The sequence below is a fragment of the Carassius gibelio genome, chromosome A6 (genome assembly GCF_023724105.1).
Source record: "Carassius gibelio isolate Cgi1373 ecotype wild population from Czech Republic chromosome A6, carGib1.2-hapl.c, whole genome shotgun sequence".
Classification (NCBI taxonomy): Eukaryota; Metazoa; Chordata; class Actinopteri; order Cypriniformes; family Cyprinidae; genus Carassius; species Carassius gibelio.
Window position 1 is genome coordinate 4,698,211 of NC_068376.1, and position 20,695 is coordinate 4,718,905.

General features: G+C 41.8%; 2 protein-coding genes across 2 annotated transcripts in view; both read left to right on the forward strand.

Annotated features, from left to right (window-relative positions):
* The window catches only part of LOC128015329 (methyl-CpG-binding domain protein 5), a 28,135-nt gene extending 12,489 nt beyond the window's left edge, over positions 1-15,646 (forward strand). Inside the window, exons 7-10 of the mRNA XM_052599067.1 lie at positions 56-1,126; positions 1,445-1,518; positions 12,535-12,610; positions 12,700-15,646. Coding sequence (XP_052455027.1) covers positions 56-1,126; positions 1,445-1,518; positions 12,535-12,610; positions 12,700-12,759 — 1,281 coding nt within the window. The 3' untranslated portion in view covers positions 12,760-15,646. The remainder of the gene's footprint in view (positions 1-55; positions 1,127-1,444; positions 1,519-12,534; positions 12,611-12,699) is intronic.
* Positions 15,647-17,360: 1,714 nt separating this feature from the next.
* On the forward strand, positions 17,361-20,026 carry sowahcb (sosondowah ankyrin repeat domain family Cb). Its single transcript, XM_052599069.1, has one exon. The coding sequence runs from the start codon at positions 17,528-17,530 to the stop codon at positions 19,097-19,099; it is 1,572 nt and encodes a 523-aa protein (XP_052455029.1). The 5' UTR covers positions 17,361-17,527; the 3' UTR covers positions 19,100-20,026.
* The last annotated feature ends 669 nt before the right edge of the window (positions 20,027-20,695 follow it).

Below are 20,695 nucleotides of genomic sequence, written 5' to 3' on the forward strand. Positions count from 1 at the left end.
GCTAGCCTGCTGTAAGTGACATACTTTGTTTGTGTGGTTTTTGCTGTGTGTTCAGGGCTGCATGTCTGACGGTGGCCAGCCTGCTATGAGTTCTCATTCTGGAGACGCAGGCCTGTACCGAGAGGCTCCACAGAAGCTGCAGGGTCAGGGGAACGTTTCTATGGCGGGAGCGTCTGGAGGCCACAGTTCAGTGGAGTCTGTTGATGCAATCTACAGAGCGGTGGTGGACGCTGCCGGTAAAGGCATGCATGTGACCATCACCACCGGCGTGAGCGGCAGTACGCAGGCGAGCCCCGTCCCCGCGCTCAGTGCCATGAGTGCCTTCACCGCCTCCATCGGCCAGCCGCTCAGCCTACCTCACGCCGTTAATGCGGTCATACACGCGCCGCGTGGCTCGGAGGGGACGGAGCTGCCGTCGCAGCCTCAGCGTGGCCGAATGCAGCTGCCCAACCACACGCGCAGAAGCTCAGAGCATGGCAAGAACACGCCTGATGGTGCAGACACACACGAGTATTTCCGCTCACCTAGCGCCACCACACCCCGCCCGCAGTGGGACGAGCCCAACCACGCTCACTGGAGAGGTGAGGAGTTTCTGGAGTGCTCCACCCAGGTGCACAGCAGTCCATGCAGCAGCAGAAGAGAGAGGAAGACCGGAGTCATGGAGTGTCTGCAGGAGACCCGCGAGCCCTCCGACGCTCGGACAGATGACAGCGCTAGCCTGCGGTTTAACCACCGTGTGAGAGATCGACTGGAGCCGATGGAGCGCTGTGCTCCTCTCAATGGAGCGCTGCATCGCGGAGGATACGGAGAGCCACTGACCGGAGACGACCAGTCACCCGGCTCCTCCACCAGCTTGGAAGGGCCACTGCTCAAAGACTACACTCACTTCAACGGGCACTTTAACGGACACTGTGTGCCCAGCCCCTCGGACACCAAGAGTCTCAGCAGCGAGGAGGAGCTGCGGCACCCCGACTCTCCTTCGGCCGAGCTGCTACACTACAGGCCCAGGGCCTTCAATGTGGGCGAGCTGGTCTGGCCGATCAAAGGCTTCCCGCCCTGGCCGAACAAACTGATGGGAGAAGAGCATGGGCGCAATGCCAACATGCAGCTGTCAGAACAGGCCAAGGTAAGAGACGCTGCCTTGTCCTGTCTAAATGCCATTGAAGGTGCCTTACCCAAAAGTAAATTATTATACAACGTGAAAATGTTACAGAAACTTCATACGTCATTTTTGCCGTAGAGCAGTGGTTAGTGCAGCAGCCCAAACATTTCAGTGAGATTTGTCTCAGTGGTTTTGTCTCTGTTTGTCTAGATTAAGAGGGCTTTTAGATCAAATATTCAAGTCCTATTTAAAATGTTCAACTGCAGTAGTATATAGATCAGATAATAGGTTTCCTGGGTTCTGCTGTTGTGGTAACAGATCTGCTGTTTGAACTCTCTTTAGGTGGAACCAGAGAAGCTGAAAACACTAACACAAGACCTTCAGGTGCTGGACAGAACCAGCAAAAAAAACAGGAAGTAAGTTTCTCTGTAACACAGGGATCCTAAAAGCCTAAAAGTGTAAAGAAACATCTACAAGTGAACATAAGGTTAAAAGGGGATGCTCAAACAAGCTGAACAGGAGGTGTTACCTGGTGTTAAGATATAAAATTAATCTCAACTGAAAAAAGGTGCAACACTCTAGAAAAAAAAAACATCTACAAGTGAGAATGTTTCATTGTGTGTCTGAGTTTGTACATGCTGTTTGAGGGAAAGTAAAGTAGGGCTGGGTCAGAATATTCAATGGTCGGTGGGTTGGCATTAGATTTTCAGTCTTGAGATACAAATAACGGTCTTCATTCATGCTTGAATATAGCCCTTTTTACCATAGGGCCACACAGTTGTAAGGAATGTCAGGTACGGTTACAGTTGTATTTCCTGTGAGCCTGGTACGTTGCGGCACGAATACAAATCATTCTCAGCCTGGAATTCTCAGCACAAGACAAAGGCAGTGTGCCAAATATGTGAAATGAAACTGGTCTACCACAACAGCACATTGAGTTCTGCAAGTAGTATGCCTATAGTTTATTTTTGGTGTTAAAATAATTCTGAACGTGTCGCTTGTCCATATTGCATCAAAATGTGACACTGCACTCCTCTGGGTCCACGTCAACACACCCGCCACGCGTGAAGTCGATTGCATGGACGGTTCTCGACATAATAAAAATGCTAACAGAGACAGACAAACAGAGATTCCTGCCTTTTATTAGAGAGAAGAATATTCTCAGCCGCTCCCTCCGAAGCTGGAATATTCAGTGTTGATTACTACCGAAGCTTCGAAGCTCAACATTTTTTATTGAGACCATCCCTAAAGTAAAGTAGTAAGTTGATGTTTCCACGATAAGACCATCACACAACCATCCTGTTCAAGCTTCTGTGTCCCGCTAGACTCACACAAGCTCATCTTTAAGATGCTCCCAGACTTTTTGATTCTACCATCAGCAAACACAGAAAACTGGATAATAGTATCAGTACTCTGTATTTGTTCATTTATACCTCAAAGTGACCTTCCGCCCAATTTCAAGTGACAGGATAACAGTTTTAAGTTCACATTTAAGTGCTTTTCACAATACATATAGTTTCAAACCAGCCTTATAGAAAATGCATGTTTCAGTGACAAGGTTATTTGAGCAGGGAAATTAATTTAACTCAAAGTTCTCTAATGTATGATTTTGAAAAAATGTTATGTCAGGAATAATGATAAATTGATCAAATATTGAAAGGAAAATCTAATATTATTTTATATTGATATTTACTTATTTTGATATTTGTTGCATTTAGCACCTTTTTTCTCTTTTTTTCTTCATTGCTACAATACTATTTGTCTCTTTAAAATACTTTGATCCATTAAAATAGAATGATTAGGCCGTAATAACAATAACTCATCGTAATCAGTAAGAAGTAATCTTCAAGTATTTAAAGGGATACTCTAACCCAAAATGAAAATTTTGTCATTAATCACCTACCCCCATGTCATTCTAAACTTGTAAAAGCTTTGTTTGTCTTTGGAACACAACTTTTTTGAATGAAAATCAGGAGGCTTGTGACGGTCCAATAGAGTAAAATACACTGTCAAGGTTCAGATAAGTAGAAAATATATCGTCAGAATAGTCCATCTGCCATCAGTGGTTTAACCGCGGCTGACACAGGAGAGCGTAAGCTGCTTGCGTTCAGCAGATATTCTCCAAAATGGCACTACAGTTAAACTACTAAAGGTATATGGACTATTCTGACAAAATCTTTCAAGTTTGGAATTATATGGGCATAAGTGATGGACAAAATTTTGGAGTATCCCTTTAACCTGTACCGAAATTATATCATACTATGTAGAGCCTCTAGGTGAACAATGAAGCTCAAGTAGAATTAAGTGAAAGGTCATTATATTTTACTGCGTTCTTGGGATCTAACAATATCAAAATCTCACAGTACGATACAATTTCGATATTGACCTCACGGTACGATATTTATTGCGATATTGTGGAAAAGCTCACAGTTTGTTTGTAATACTGACATTTATTCTGCTTTTGCCAGTCAACAGGCAATTTATTGTTGTATTTATGGATCCATGACAACATAAAACGCTGATCACATAGTGCATTTAAAGTGCTAGTTGTAGTCAGGAACATCAATATTCTGTATAGTAATATTTGGTTGCATAACTGATTCTTCTGGGCAATGTTCAAGTTAAGAAGCAACTAGAACAATTGTAAACAATAGGGAATTCCTTTTAAGTGCAAACAAAGATCAAGTTAAGTCAGTTTAAATGTGCAAGGCAAATAAAAGCAGCCTTTTAAAACTGGTATTTAGGAACATAACTTAAACTTAAATAAAATAGTCAGTCAAAAGCCTTTAAAAAAAACACTGACCTATCATTTAGCTTATGTTCACGTTTTTCATCAGAAAGATCAAAATATCTACATTGCAAGGGAGAAGAAGAGACCTCTGGGCATTTACAATATCCCCTGCTGTTGAAAATACTCTTTCACTGGGCACCGAGGTAGTGGGTATACACAGGTAGGTCTTTGCTAATGAAGACAGAATAGGATACCGCCCTGCATTGTCTCTCCACCACTTAAGAGGGCAAGCAGACAGAGAAACTAATGCTTCTTTGCAGTAAGAGTCAATTTCTTCCTGTATTCCACCTGTGACTTGAATACTGCTAAACGAAGAGCCAAGGAGGTCCTCAAGAGCATGCTTCTTAAGAGGAGGCACAAAGCTCGCGTTGCTGTCGTCCAGATCTGCTCGATGTGGGCTCCTGGGCAGCACATCTTGGTCCTGGTTCATAAATGATAAAAAGACATCATATAAGCATTTTGTTACATTTTATTGTAGTTCTCTCCATTTTCTCTATGGCACAGCGTTAAAATTTTTTACCTGTTGTTGCATCTGTGATGCTTTGAACTTTATTCTTTCAAAGACATCCTCTCTCTCTCCACTGCCTAGATGTTGCAAGGTCCGAAAGCGTGGATCCAAAGCACTGCTCTCCTGCATGAACTTTTCATCCTCTCCTTGGTATCTGTCAGTAAGATCCTTCAGAATGGCTACCTTCATCTGAGCAATGCCATTTGAGTCGTGATTATCTGTGGCCATGCTGTCTTGAATCATTTGTTTTAGTGGTGAAAGGAGATATTGTTGGTTGCAACTCATCACAGAGAACATTTGAGGCCTTTTTTATTGGTAAAAGAATCTTCACAAGATCCTCTGCATTTGCAATGTCAGATGTGTCCAAAGTGTCAATTTCACGTGACTTGTGTCTCAGTTCATCACTCAGTAGGGCTGCAGCAACAGCTTGTTGCTGTTCAAGGTAGCGCTCCACCATGTCCAGAGAGCTATTCCATCTTGTCACTACATCAATAATGTGTTTATGTACAGGGAGATTGAGTAGTTTTTGTTTGGTGGTCAGCACGGCTGTAGAACTGCGGTGAAAAAAACGTGCTACACGTCTGACTCTACCTAGGAGGCGGCTCACTGCGTTGACCTTTTAAACCTGCTTGGGAGGCCAGGTTTAGTGTGTGCTCAAAGCACCGTATGTGAGGGGACAGTTCGGCTTCATTTACTGCTACTCCCATGTTGCTTGCGTTGTCTGTAACAACAGCGTTCCTTGTTCCAATCTTGTCCAGCCCCCACTCTTTGACTGCAGATTTAAGGACTTCGGCTATGTTTACGCCAGTGTGTGATTCACTAAGCTGTCTAGTTTGTAAAACGTAACTCTGCATTTCCCATTCACTCGTCAAAACATGTGCGGTAATAGTGATGTAACTGTGAGTCGCTCTGGAAGTCCACCCATCAGTGGTAATAGCAATGCACTCAGACTGTTCAACATGACACGTTCTTTTGTCTCACGGTAAAGAGCAGGGAACACAGTTTGACTAAAATGAGCCCGCGACGGCATTTGATACTTCGGCTCAAGCTTGGCCACTAACCTTTTAAATCCTTTGCAATCTACTGCAGAAAAGGGACGTAAATCACACGCTATGTATTCCACGATGTACCTCGTGATTTCTTGAGCCCTTGCGCTGTTGTGTGGTATAGTTGTTGAAAATGCCTCCTTCAGGGTTTTTTGACCGGACAGGACTTTCTTTGTGAGAGAATCTGCAAACTTTTCGGGATGATGGGTCGTCAGATGACTTCGCATGTTGCTTGTGTTTCCTGTGTTGTATCGCAGTTTACTGTGCCAGTGCTTGCACATAGTCCATTATCCGTCCACCACCTTCTCTCCTTTTGCATTTTTTGACACGGCGAAACCAAAATGTTTCCAGACATCTGATTTAAAAGCTGCAGGGGCTGGCACAATCTCAACTCCGGTTTTGTTGTTTTCATCCTTACAAGTATAGCTGTCATTTATGCTGGCTTGCTGTGAGCTTGTGTGGACAGCGTGCAATCCTATTGGGTTAACAACAGTTGTTGTGATGACACAGCGCAAAGGATCATTGTCTATGTCGTTAACAATGATTTGTTCCACGGGACTGTGTTTATTCCTCTTGCTTTTTGACCGACACCTGTCCTTTTAATATTGTAACCCAACGACGACGATATCGAGACACGTTTACCACCGCGATATCGTCAATATTGTTACATCCGTAGTTATTAAAGGTATAATTCACCCAAAAATTAAATTGTGATGTTAATTTGTTTAACCCCAGGATATTTAAGATTGAGGTGACTTTGTTTCTTCAGTAGAACACAAACTGAGATTTTTAGCTCAAACCATTGCAGTCAATCAGTCTTATTATGTAATGCGCATTTCCACCGAAATTACCAGGAACATTTGTACCAGGAACTTTTTTTCTCCCCAGACCTGTTGCTTTCTGCATTTCCACCGCGGTCTAAAGTACTGGGAAGATTAGGCAAATAGACTGGTGACGTAGGTCTGTGCGCGTTTATCAATACAAAGTACGCTGATTTTGGACGTGCACCATCGGTAGTTCAAACTTTGCTCATTCTACTCGGGAGTGTGATGTCCGCGACGACGCAAATCCGGTAATTCTGCAAAAAGCAGCATACTTGATAACTTCAGTTAGCTGACCATGGCTACTGCAATTTACCTCTGTATATTTACAATAAAACGAAATAGGATATCAAATACCACTGCCTCCTTTCTTTTCATTTAAACATAATTTCATTTTTTCATAAACAGCTGCAGAACTGTACTTATTCAGGGATATGTGTATATTCAGCCATTACAATGAAACGAAATATTATATAAATTTGCCTTTTTTATTTTCATTTTAACATATAGATAAATTTAATACAGACCAAAGGTTGGATTGGGGGGATCTTCAGCCAAAGTAAGTGACTGCTTCTTTCGGGTTGGTCGCTGCAATTTCGGATGGGAAGGTGAGACTCTGACTTAAGTCTACCCGCATTTCCCAGTCCCGGGCTGTGTTCGTCTGGCAGCGAACGATTGGTCAACCGTTTCTCCCCTTCCCTGATGAAGGTTGTTGGTTGCTGAAAAGTAGTGTGAGCTTCCAGGTGCAAGGCGTTAACAGTTACCCTCTTACTCTCTAGGGTAGCATCCAGGCACTTCATCACTTGGTTGTGGCGCCAGGTGTATCTGCCTTTCATAAGGCTGGTTTTGCAGCCCACCAGGATGTGTTTCAGGGTTGCTGGGGCAGGACACTCGAGGCAGGTTGGATCCTCTCCAAACCAGAGAGGTAGGTTGGTTGGTGGCACAACCAACACCTGTCCGCTTCCTCCTGATGACGCACCTCATCAACCACCAGGTGCTGCCGTTCAGCTGGAATGGCTTTCTGCCATGTGGGTGTTGTTGCTCCCAACCCTAGGCCCCCTCTGCCTTGTTGGACTTGGCCCACTATGTCCCAGTGTCTCAGAGCAGATTTTGCTAGTGCCCCTGCTACCCCTGGCCTCCACTTCCTTCCTGTGGCTAATGCGGGAGCAGCCCTTCTGACAAAGGGATCCCGGGATTCTGTGAGGGTCATTTCGAGCCTTGCTTTAGAGCATTTGTACTCCTCCACCAGGCTTGAGATTGGCAGAGAAAGGGCTTCCTTGCCATACAGGCCTATACTGCTGAGGCATCTGGGTAGTATCCTGCTTCAGTTGTTCCACCTGTTCAGTGTCTTTGAGATCTGTGTTGTACCACCAACCAAGGCTTTTGATTGGCTTCTCCAGGATAGTTGGTATCAGCTCGTCATTGATGTGGTAAATCTCATTTATGATCTGACCCTTCACAATGGAGATACTGCGGGATTTGCTGGGTTTGATCTTCATTCGTGCACATCTGATGTTTTCTTGGAGATGTACAGCAGGCATTTGGTGCATGCGTTAGTCATTGTTATGGTCGTCATGTCATCCATATACGCCCTGATTGGAGGAAGCCGCAGCCCGCTCTTCAGGCGTTTCCCTCCAACCACCCATCGAGATGCCCAAATTATTAACTCCATTGCCATGGTGAAGGCCAGTGGGGAGAACGTGCAGCCTGCCATTATGCCTATCTTCATGGCATGTCATCGGGGATGGTGGCTGGCACCTTCCTCTGATTGTCGGAGTAGGTCTTTCTCAGGTGCTCCTCCAGTTCCCTTACAGGCACTTTGAGAGTCCCAGTTTTCTCCTTGGCAAAGAGGTCTTTGGTGAACTTGTAGGGATCTCTATAGAAGGCAGTTGCTGTTTGCTTTTTCTTATGTTCAGCCAAAGTTTTCTTATGTTGTTTTCTCAAGCATTCAGCTTTTCGCAGTGTTGCAAGGCGCTGCTTGCTATCACCCTGTAACACCTATATTCCTTCCCTTTCCGCTTCTGTTGCCTTCTTCCACTGTCTTCTTAGGCATCTTCTCTCTTTCACAAGTCGCTCAATCTTTTGCTGTCTCCTGGACTTAAGATGGGCTGAAGGTTGCTTCGGAGTACTGTAGTCCTTGCGTTTCACTCCAAATCTCTCTGTGCCGTAGCTGTAGATGATCTCTCCTATCTTCTCCAATTTTCTTTTGACACTCCCTTTTAGACCTTCTAGGAGATGGACGAGGTCTGTGTCAATGGTTCCCCACTTCCCCACAAGAATTTGAGGCTTTCGTCCATCCATTTTCTTCTCTAATGCTTGCTGTGACTGTATGGGATCTAGGCACATGTCCATTGGTGGAGCTGTGTCTGACAAAGCCTTGTCTGGGGTGCTGATACCCTGTGGGCTGTGGTGAGTATCCTAGAACTTAAAGGTACAGCACGCACATCCTAAACCTTAAAACTGGGTGCTGGGCAAACAAGTAGTTGCAAAGGTAAACAATGAGTCCGCACACCAGAAAATGCTCCTTAGCAATTTTAATGATTGCTCACCACGTGTAACGTTTCAGGTCCAAGCCCTTCATCAGACATGTTAGGGTGCCTTGCGGGGTCCCTTGGTAAGCTTTTTCGGGCACTTTTCCTGCCCTAGTGGATCTTGAGTCCCTTCTTCAATGTAATCTTATTCCTGCCTCAGATACAGCTTTGTAATTTGTGTCCTGCCAGTGCTGTTAGTCCGTCAACTAACAAATACTTTGAATCTGTATGATTCAGATTTTATCCAGGAGAGTACTGTCGTGGAATCTGTTCACAGGACTACTCTGCTGATTGCCAGAGAAAGCTCAGTCTCAAGAAGTTTGGCTAGCTGAGCTCCATTCAGGGCTGCACATAACTGCCATCGAGGGATGATATGTCACCATTTAAGATCTACTTTAGACCTGGACATGATCAAGGCAAGTTGAACTTGACCTCTAGTTTCAGTTTATCTTCAGGGACTCATACTTGACCTTGTAGAGTCCAACCCACGTGTGGCTGCAGGGTCCCTGGTGGACTGGTTCTCTGGGGGTTATTATGTTAGGATGGTCTTCTCTGATCCACAGCAATGGGCTGGCTTTATGAATGGGAAGAAGTGGTAAACCTCCCAAGTGGCTGAATTTCTTTTGAAGGGCAGCAACAGGATATAAATGTTCTGCCAGGCTCAAGGGTTACGCTGTAAAATCTCTCTCAATAAGATAGCTTTTATAAGGTTGAGATCTTGAAAGAAACTGCTGTACCATGGAGCTTTGTGACTGTCCTGGGAGACCTAGTCTTTGAGCTGCAGATTACAGAATGATTGTGCACTCAGAACTGTAATCTAGAATGGCATATGTATCTAAGCTCTTACCGTTGTGTTACATGATCACTGTAATGACCTTGAGAAGGTCTTGACTGGACACTTCAGGCCAATCCATATACAGTGGAGTGCTGGTAGAGCAGACAAGGCAGGTGCCTTCCTGATGGAGGTTTTGCAAGTGCACAAACAGCTTCTTTAAAGTGCACTTTATACTTCAATGGGAACATCCACACTTCCAACATCTATTGTTCATCTTTATCCAGTCAGTCACTTGGTCTTTAGAAAGAGCCTGGAAGGACATACGCTGGTTCAGGTAAATGTAGTAATGGCAGACGGTGTAAATAAACCTTAGCAATTTAGCAAAGTCAAGAACTGTGTACACTATACCTAGTTGATAACTCATGTGTCTTCTGAAGGATGACCGCAACTCTGGAGGTAGTTTGGTGAGAATTTGTGCCATGTGGGATCCACAATGTAACAACTTCTTCTGTACCCAGTGTCTTAAGGAGGCCTAAAATGCCCAAACCTCATAGTGAGTGCTACCAAAGTGTCTCAATATGAAGTAAGGGAGTTCAAGAATGAATCTGTTGTCAGACGGGCTTGCATTAGGCCTGTGCGATTTGGGGAAAATATCTAATTCAGATTTTTTTTTTTTTGACATATTGCGATTTGATTTGTGATTTTAATTTAAATTTGCAAAGTCAAGCTTCAGCTCAGTATTGTCAATAATGTTCAGTTTCCATGTTAATTTTTTTTTTCAGCCGGCAAGATTATAAATATGTAACTTCTTTTACAGAATTAACTTAATTACTGAATTATTTGATTATAATTTTTTTTAAAAATAAGGACTATTTCTTTAGTCTATTATTAAAGTATTACATACACTCACCTAAATGATTATTAGGAACACCTGTTCAATTTCTCATTAAGGCAATTATATAATCAACCAATCACATGGCAGTTTCCTCAATGCATTTATGGGTGTGGTCCTGGTCAAGACAATCTCCTGAACTCCAAACTGAATGTCAGAATGGGAAAGAAAGGTCATTTAAGCAATTTTGAGTGTGGCATGGTTGAGTATTTCACAATCTGCTCAGTTACTGGGATTTTCACATACAACCATTTCTAGGATTTACAAAGAATGGTGTGAAAAGGGAAAAACATCCAGTATGTGGCAGTCCTGTGGGTGAAAATGCCTTGTTGATGCTAGAGGTCAGAGGAGAATGGGCCGACTGATTCAAGCTGATAGAAGAGCAACTTTGAAATAACCACTCGTTACAACTGAGGTATGCAGCAAAGCATTTGTGAAGCCACAACACGCACAACCTTGAGGCGGATGGGCTACAACAGCAGAAGACCCCACCAGGTACCACTCATCTCCACTACAAATAGGAAAAAGAGGCTACAATTTGCACGAGCTCACCAAAATTGGACAGTTGAAGATTTGAAAAATGTTTCCAGGTCTGATGAGACTCGATTTCTGTTGAGACATTCAGATGGTAGAGTCAGAATTTGGCGTAAACAGAATGAGAACATGGACCCATCATGACTTGTTACCACTGTGCAGGCTGGTGGTGGTGGTGGTGGTGTAATGGTGTGGGGGATGTTTTCTTCGCACACTTTAGGTCCCTTAGTGCCATTTGGGCATCGTTTAAATGCCACGGCCTACCTGAGCATTGTTTCTGACCATGTCCATCGCTTTATGATCACCGTGTACCCATCCTCTGATGGCTACTTCAAGCAGGATAATGCACCATGTCACAAAGCTTGAATCATTTTAAATTGGTTTCTTGAACATGACAATGAGTTCACTGAAATAAAATGCCCTCCACAGTCACCAGATCTCAACCCAATAGAGCATCTTTGGGATGTGGTGGAACAGGAGCTTCGTGCCCTGGATGTGCATCCCACAAATCTCCATCAAGTGCAAGATGCGATCCTATCAATATGGGCCAACATTTCTAAAGAATGCTTTCAGCACCTTGTTGAATCAATGCCACGTAGAATTAAGGCAGTTCTGAAGACGAAAGGGGGTCAAACACAGTATTAGTATGGTGTTCCTAATAATTCTTTAGATGAGTGTATGTTACATTGTATTCGAGATTTTAAGAACAAGTGGAAAATGTGCTGAATGTTTCATTTCATTCAAGTGATATTAGCAAGCAGCTAGACTGAATTTACATTAGTTTTAAACGCGGAGCCAGGCACGAGTTGACGCAGGTTGGCGCGTGTGTCAAACCTCATCCATACTGCCAGATGCGCTTGAGAAGCTTTGCGGTGCAAGGCCGCACGAGAATATAACAGAGCTTTACGAAACCGGCTGTGTGAATGTGGCGAGTGTGAACGGTGGTACAGGATTCGCTCCGTGTGGGTAAGATAGGAGCGAGTATGACAAGCATTCAGAGACGAAGGCTGTGTGCGGTCTTCTGAATTGGGAATAGCGAACATGCATTATAAATGGAGAGATAAAATGTGTAAGATAACATTCATGTACTAAGAATGTATCTTTTATTCTCCAGTACCAAAATCAGAACCGATAAGGGAGCTCTTGAACATTAATTCTTGCATTGTGACGCAGCTCTTGCAAATTACCTTTTTGGATCATTGTCTGTCGTTCCGAAGCTTACGGTACATAACGTTTTTCTTAAGTTCTAATTTGCCTAACTGTTGATCTGAACCTGTAGATGCCATGATCCCACTCTCCCACTTTTTTTTTTTAAATGGTGGGTGTCTACGCAGTTGGTTAGAGCGAGCTGATTGGGGAGAATGGAGGTGCAATTTAAAAAAAGTAATGGGTTGAATGTCACATGTCTCATGAGTTTCTACTTCAAATCTGAAGAAGATACCATGAAAAATTAGATTCCTGCAACCATTTTTATGAGACTTTGAATTGTTTTTAAAGGTATACTATTAATGCATCTCGTGCCTCTCTCTCTCAGGGCGGGAAAACTGAATCATCATCTAGAAGCTGCGATTCATGAGGCCATGAGTGAGTTGGACAAGATGTCTGGAACTGTGAGTTTCACATACACAAACATCTCATAACACTGGCTCTGACTGGATGAAGGGATGATACAGTGAAGCTGTTGTCTGTCCATCTGCAGGTTCACCAGGATCATCAAGTCAAACTGCCCAAACCCAAGAGGAGGAAGATCTCCAGATAACAGCAGCATCAGGCATCAATGTCTCTCTCTCTTTGATCGTGGTGCTACACTCTAGCAGAAGGCTCATTGTGGCTCCGCCCTCATCCAATGACTGACAGGTGCTGGATCAGCCAATTAGTAAAGGCAGCAAAAACAACTTGCTGAAGAACTATTTTTTTCTAGCGTACAAGGAAAAATATAAAAATGCAAAAAAAAAAAAGTAAAAATAATTACTGCATTTAAGAACACAGACAGTCCAAATATTTCTGATATGTTTTCAATGTGTATATATACAATACAGAAATGTCATGGTAAAAACATGGGAAGAAGTGTAAATACTGTAGGATAATGACATGTACAAGCCAACTCAATGCACACTTTATCTTCAGCTGTACAAAACACAAAACAGAAATGTCTCATCGGTCCATAAGGCCCAGCGACATTACAATGAATAAGAGTCAATCTGAGACTCTTCTGAGCTTCAGTTTGAGTTGTATTTTGAGTGTGTGTGTGTGTGTGTGTGTGTGTGTGTGTGTGTGTGTGTGTGTGTGTGTGTGTGTGTGTGTGTGTGTGTGTGTGTGTGTGTGTGTCTGTCTGTCTGTCTGTCTGTCTGTCTGTCTGTCTGTCTCGGAGTGGACTTCACCAGCTAAATGAGGTAGATGGGTGTGACTCGAGCTTGTGGGCTTCTATATATATATATATATATATATATATATATATATATATATATATATATATATATATATATATATATATATATATATATATATATATAGAGAGAGAGAGAGAGAGAGAGAGAGAGAGAGAGAGAGAGAGAGAGAGAGAGAGAGAGAGAGAGAGAGAGAGAGAGAGAGAGAGAGAGAGAGAGAGAGAGAGAGAGAGAGAGAGAGAGAGAGAGAGAGAGAGAGAGAGAGAGAGAGAGAGAGAGAGAGAGAGAGAGAGAGAGAGAGAGAGAGAGAGAGAGTGAGTGAGTGAGTGAGTGAGAGAGTGAGAGTGAGTGAGTGAGTGAGTGAGTTTAGGTCTTCCAGCACTAAACACTAATACACGAATATGTTTATAATTGTCCCGTGACATTTTGCTGCGTTTCTTTTATTTTTTGTTGACTTTATATGGTTGTGTTGGTCTTTCCTTTGTGGATTTGTTGTATTTGAGTTAGACAGCACTGGTTAGTGAGGCTGCATTGGAGTCGTTCATACTGTAATGGCCAACAAAAAGGAAAACTAGGGGCCTTATAATGGGTGTTATAAATGATGTATGGACTCCCTGTTTATTTGACATGTTCAGTAAACTTGGCAATAATACGGCCCTGTGCAGATACTCACTAAAGCCTTATACTTATGTTCTCTCACACACACACACACATTTCAGTATTATTCAGTTAACACAGTGTTCCTTTGCCTTCATAATACACTTAGTATTTTCTCTGTTAAAGTTTCATTCATCAAGAAATCAACAGTACTTTTGGAAAAATATAATTTCCTTGTCCACATAATGATGAAAGCCTCCAGTCTTATCGGTAATGTACTAAAGTTAGATTTACTCTACATGAAGACGGTCAGGATCACTTTATCTCAGTAATGTGGCATGGAAAAATGCTGTCAGTCTTTGGTGCTGCATCATCCTTACGTCAGGGGTCGGAATCAGGCCGAGAACAGGAACACATAAACTGAGACGTCACTGAGTGTATCTCAACGTGACCCAATCTTGGTGTAGTAATGTGGTGGTGTGTTTGATTCTGCATTATGGAAAGACACAGATGAACTGTAGGTTTGTTGAATCTCATACAGACTCCGGGAAAGTCCTGCTACCATTAAGACTCATGTTCTAAAAGGAGTTCATGGGAAACGCCACTTAGGTGAGAGGAGTTTGTTTTTGTCTTGGTGTCTGTTCTACTTTCGTGAATATACCATCAGAAGGGTTAGAACATGGCTTTATCACCGAGTGGTTTAGGGGTCGTAGACTGGGAGTTGGAACAGGTCAGAGGTCAGGATTGAGCTCAGAATCAGTGGAGTAAACAGTGTCTTATGGATATCTGCCAGTAACACTAACTTAATATGAACAGCTGATTGAATTATTTTTGTCTGTAAACTCTAGAAGTATGTGTTGGATTCGCAGCACATTGCTGTGTGAAACACACACTCATCAGTTTGCATCCGTTTGAAACTCTAAAACAGGGCAGATTAAATACCAGATATTGGCAGTTTTTTCTCCTTGTTGATCTTTACAGAAATCTCACTACATAATTAAGTGCAATATTTCCATTCAGTGGAACTGAGAACTATATCGGCACAAATATCATTGTAATGGTGTTTCAGAGGAGAAATGGTTCAAGCCTGAACAGATTCGATCGACTCGTGTCTCTGCTGGTGAAGTCGACTCTGTTGTCAGTGCAGTGCTGCGCTCTGTGTTCAAACTCTTACTGTTCAAGGTCAAAAACATTTTGTGTTCATGTGGTCAGTGTTGCCCAAAACATTTTCCATTTAAATTCTTGAGTCCTTTTCTTTCATTTCCTCTCTCTCTCTTTGTGTGTGTGTGTGTGGACATTTTTATTTTATTCTCTTTGCTTGCTATTTTATGATTGGTATCTGACTGGTATTACAAACCATTCTGATGTCAATATTTTTTTTCAATACATATCTGAGTATATATTTTCTCACCAGTATGTACTTTACAGCAGTCGACTTTGTAAAGTATGTTGTGCACTTGATTATGTTTGTTTCTGATAGCTTTGATGTGGCTGTTAGGGTTAGTTTGTTAAAGTCCATAATTTCTTATTGTTTAATTAGATTTTTTTTTAAAGATGTCCTAAACAGCAGTTTTGTAAATATTGTGAACATTACAGGTCATGCTGTGATGTGACATTGAAATGATGTTGCACCAATGTTTCAATTAAAACCTGGTCACTAAATCTTGGTCATTAAACTGGTGTTTTTACTCTAGCTTTAAAAGATGGATCATCAGAAATTAAAGTATGTTTGCTTTGCTCAAACTATTTCCATATTTACTGTAGATTTCGGTTTAATTTAGTTTCAGCAGTGTTTTTTTTTTTGGGTTAACTTTTAGTTTTCATTCAATTGACAAATGTATTCATGAATTATTTGTTTCAATATTGGAAATGAGTGAACTGCCATTTTTTCACTTTATATAAATTCCTTTGAATTTTAGGTTGCCTTCATGCAAAGCTGTGCTTTATCACCGCTAAGCAGAGGTGACCAATAAAACAAGCTACTAGAAGCAAGTCAATTTTCAGGTCATTTTCCCTCAAAATTTCCAGTCCTCTCAAAAGTTTATTATGGCCTGAAGTTTCTTCTATAATTACTGCAATCTCTCATAAGATGTAGGAAAAAGATAGACTGAGATCAATACAAATTCATGTTTCAGAATCTATGAAAAACTTACATTTAGCTGAGATCCTGTAGGCATTTGTACTTGATCACAAACATGTTCATGAATCATTAATAAGAGAAGTGCTAAAGCAGAAACTGCTTCTTTATTCATTAATGGTAAGATGATGCATTTCTGCCATAATTTCATAAATCTAGCAACCTTTTAATTTAAAAATAATAATTATATTAATGTAATCTCTCTTTGTAACATTATATTTCGTGCTAAAATGACCCTAGGAAATTTTTGTTTTCAATCAGCAGCAGTGAAGTGTGACTGTAAATGTAATTCTCTTCTGTCTGCCGCAATCCATCGGTTTATATATTTTTTCCTCCCTTGGAAGGTAATTAGTGGATCCATATGCTGCAGACAAATTGGAAAAAAACAATAGACTTATTGACATATGATTTGAAGCATTCATTGACCGACATCATGTAGAGGGTTTGACTGAAATGCTGTACTTTTAAATGCAATGAAACCAGACCATTCAGGGGTTTATGTAGAATGGTTATTTATTATCAATATAGAACACAAGTAGCCAAAAGTAAGATGATAATACTTGGGTGATACGATCATTTTCTTCACCTGGTAAGAACTCTCTTTTGGACTACCTGTAGCTTGTTTATTGAGGATGCAGGAGTCTCAATGACTGACAGCAGAGAGTTTTGTGTGGCTTGCCTACTGTTGAAAATAATGGTTTGTCATCCAGATTGATCTGTGAGAAAAAAATCCAAGTTCAGAAAAAGGTCTGAGAAAGACTGTTCTGTAGCTTTTCATCAGTCACTTGGAATGACTGCAGATGTTCATTCCAGAGGTTGGCCAGCATATTTGCTCAGATCTCACTTTATCATATCATCATGCACAAACTACAAGGATCATCTTTGAGTGTTCTTGCAACTATAAATGCTTGCCCGTTTGCACATAACCATTGTTTAAAAGATTATTATTTAACTTAGTTTTTAAGAAGAACTGTTAAATAACGGAGTCAGTAAATATTTACCAAACTGACTCGAAACAACTATTATCACTCGGAAAACAGATATGATCTTTTACTTGAATCACTGTAACGGAACGTGTCACCTCAGTGCTCGTTAAAGCTTCTTTCTGGACTTTGGACATTAAACATCCGGACACGGTGTTGTGTAGGGTTCCATTGTTAAATCTGTTGGTTTCACTCTTGAGCAGACACGCGCAGAGCTCCACCTGCAGGTCAAGCCGAGCACTGCGGCTCCCGGAGAGACACGGGCGGGGGATGGAGGCGCATCGAGCTGATTAACGGTGGAGAAACGACAGCCGCAGCATTGTCTGTTTACATCGCTATTAACTGGGAAGATTTCTGTTACCTATTCGGTGATTATTGATTTACAGATAGTAGGCTATTTAGTAAGCTTAACGAATACATCCGATGGCGACCGAATGCAACCAAGAAGCGGTTTTATATTTCATAAAGGAGAGAGGAGGACGCGTGAAAACCGTGGATTTAACGGATCATTTTGGTGCGACATTGCCTAAAGATCCTGCATTAAATCCAGTGGCAAAGGAAGCGTTTAAACGCTATGTAGACAGCGTAGCTTACTTTAAAGAGGAAAATGGCGAGAAATACGTTTGCCTTAAGAATAAATTTAGGAAATCAACGGGTTCAATCGAGAGTGACAGAAATAGTCCAGCTGATGGTCGCAAATCCCGTGGAGAAAGAAGGCACGTGTCCTTACAGGCCTCTGAAAGCAAAAGTGGAGGAAAAGAATTGGGGATGTTACCTGGCTCAGGTTGCGCAACTGGTAATGCGGGAGGAGCACAATCTGAGCCGGATATTTCAGTCAAGTTTCCACAGGGTGTGAACAGCAGCACAGATTCTGAACTCATGGGGAACTCGAGCAGCGGCACGGCGGAGGACAAACCTGCTTTAAGTGTGAAAATAAGTCAACCACAGGCGGCAGAGAAAGGTCCGAGACCCGAGATATCAGTGCGAGACTCCGACGGGACATGTTTACAGAGAAATGAAACACACACTGATGAATCAAAAGACGAATCACAGGATGAGGCTGGAAAAGAAAACAGACCTCAGCGTGTGAGAATTCGGCAGAGCAATAAACTGACCGAAGAAGATCCGCCGGACTCCATCAACGACACTCCGAAAAACAGCCGCAAACATTTGGTCGAGGCTTTGACCAGCAGTTCACCTCAGGTTCGTCGCAGTGTTTATCTCTCGGGCAGATGTAAAGACTTTCCGCGGGGCGACAGCGACTATGAGTCCGCCACAGTGACGCTCGAGCCGCTGGAGCACGAGTGGATGATGTGCGCGTCTGACGGACACTGGGAGAGTCTCCACCGGCTGCTGGACAGAGAGCCCAGCCTCCTGACCAGGAAAGACTTTGTGACAGGATTCACATGCCTGCACTGGGCTGCAAAGCTCGGGAAACACGAACTGATGGTAATGCTCGTCAACTTTGCCAAAGAACATCACGTCACTGTGAACATCAACGCGCGTTCCAGCGCGGGTTACACGCCTCTGCATTTAGCTGCGATGCACGATCATCTGGAGGTCGTCAAACTGTTAGTCGGAGCGTTTGACGCCGATGTGGAGGCGCGAGATTTTAACGGGAGAAAGGCGTGTCAGTATCTGAAGAGTGATATTGGGCAAAACATTCTGGACATCGTGGGCGCGTGCGTGGAGTGTGACGCAGACAGCATGGATGTTGGAGACGCGAGTCGCTGGAGATTGTCAAGAGTCATTCAGTCCAACTTCAGACCTCTGAAAACTCAAAACCATAACAGCAGCGAAGAGGACGGCAGCGGCTTGACTAAACAGAAGTCTCTCCGCAGGAAATCTTCCTTTTCTAAAATGAAACCCAATCTTAATAAAATACGCATGAGGTCGCAGATAGTTCACAGCACGTCACTCTTTGATAGATTTGAGAAAGATACAACAGAAGAGTCTCCAAACTTATTAAGACCCAAATCGAACCTCTTTGGATGAAGAAATACACCAATTATACAGTATATACAGCTACATTTGTACATTTGCTGCTGTTGATCACTGAGGGCTTTTTTTCTCTTGCTTTGCACAATATGTATTGTGACATTTAATTTTAAAGTAGCCTTCCAAACATTCATGATGATATGATATTATTTCTCTTCCTTTAGGTGTTGAGCAGGTAATAACAGAACACAACATACAATATATAAAACCTTTCTTTTAAGAGAGACTGTAATGTTTTATGGATCCTGAATAATAATGACTGTAACTTTAGCTTAGAAGAAACAGTTAATTTTCGTCCTGTCACTTGTAAATTACTGGTTTTATTTTGTTAAAGGGGAGTAAAAAGGTGTTTGTGTATTCAGAGTTGTTCACAGTGTTCAAGAGATGGATTCTCATGCTAAGCATGGCCAAAGTAAAAAATAATAATAATTTGGACGGATTACAGAATTTCTGTGCTGAAAATCTTACTTCCGGGTTGATACAAGTTTCGACTGTTTTTTTTTCCGATCGTGGATCTAATAACGTAGACGATGGTGGAACTCCTTAAATGAGCATTTCTCTCTGAAAAGCACACCCGCAGACACACGTCGACCAGAGGAGAGCGAGACCAAACTTATATTCCCACATATCCTTTCCATATCTTTTTATCTTGTATATGGGTTATCTGGAGCTTTCCCCATATTTATTTGTGATATATGTAAATCTTCACTACTGTCAGCAGTTGCAGACTTTATTTCACAGAATAATACTATGATTAGTGACACCTTTGCCAAATTCATTTAAATATAATGAGGGAAACTTTAATACTGGATGTACTGCATTCACAACCATTTTAAGATATGATATTCAAGGCTTGTGGAAAATGTTTATTTATTTACTGTTTAATTGTTTGTATAATGTTCAATTAAAGGGTTCATAACATGACGATTCAAGTTTTTCATGATCTTTTTTGAGATATTGTGTTATATTGTACTATAATTACTGTATATTTCAGAACTCCCACAAATGAAAAGCTGCTACGAAGGGTTATTCATATATATAGGACACGTTCTTTCTCTTAAGTTTTAATTGTTGATTTATTTAAACTCATGGCCAGGCGGGGCTTTTTATATACCACATTTTATTCACAATGGTAATTCAAAGTTCTTTGCATAAGAATAATTCAGTCATCAAAAGCAGTGGTGTAAGTAATAGGCCTGATACTTTGTTACAGTACTTAAGTATTCGAGCGTTTCAACTGATGTGTGAGGTTCAAAAAGACATGACAACGTAATGTGTTCAAGCAGCGTTTTTATTCTGTACACCTTTAAGCGACTCACAGCACGTGAAAACTATACTGACATACACAAATGAGAAAAATTAATTATTTAAACGTAGACTCCTACACATTTTAAATTGCATAAATTAGCATCACAATCGGTACATTACATTGCAAACATTTCTTCATACATGTATTTCTTTAATAATAATCAACATACATCGCTACGCTCACCAAGGAATGCAATTTGAATGTGATAATCCTTTCATCATCCTCAGATGTCTGTGAAATTCATTTCAAATTGATGCAATGCAAAAAAAATCCACATTAAAATA

Bases quoted from the DNA above. Each gene is read 5' to 3' on its own strand.
- sowahcb (XM_052599069.1), top strand. From the start codon at position 17,528: ATGGCGACCGAATGCAACCAAGAAGCGGTTTTATATTTCATAAAGGAG.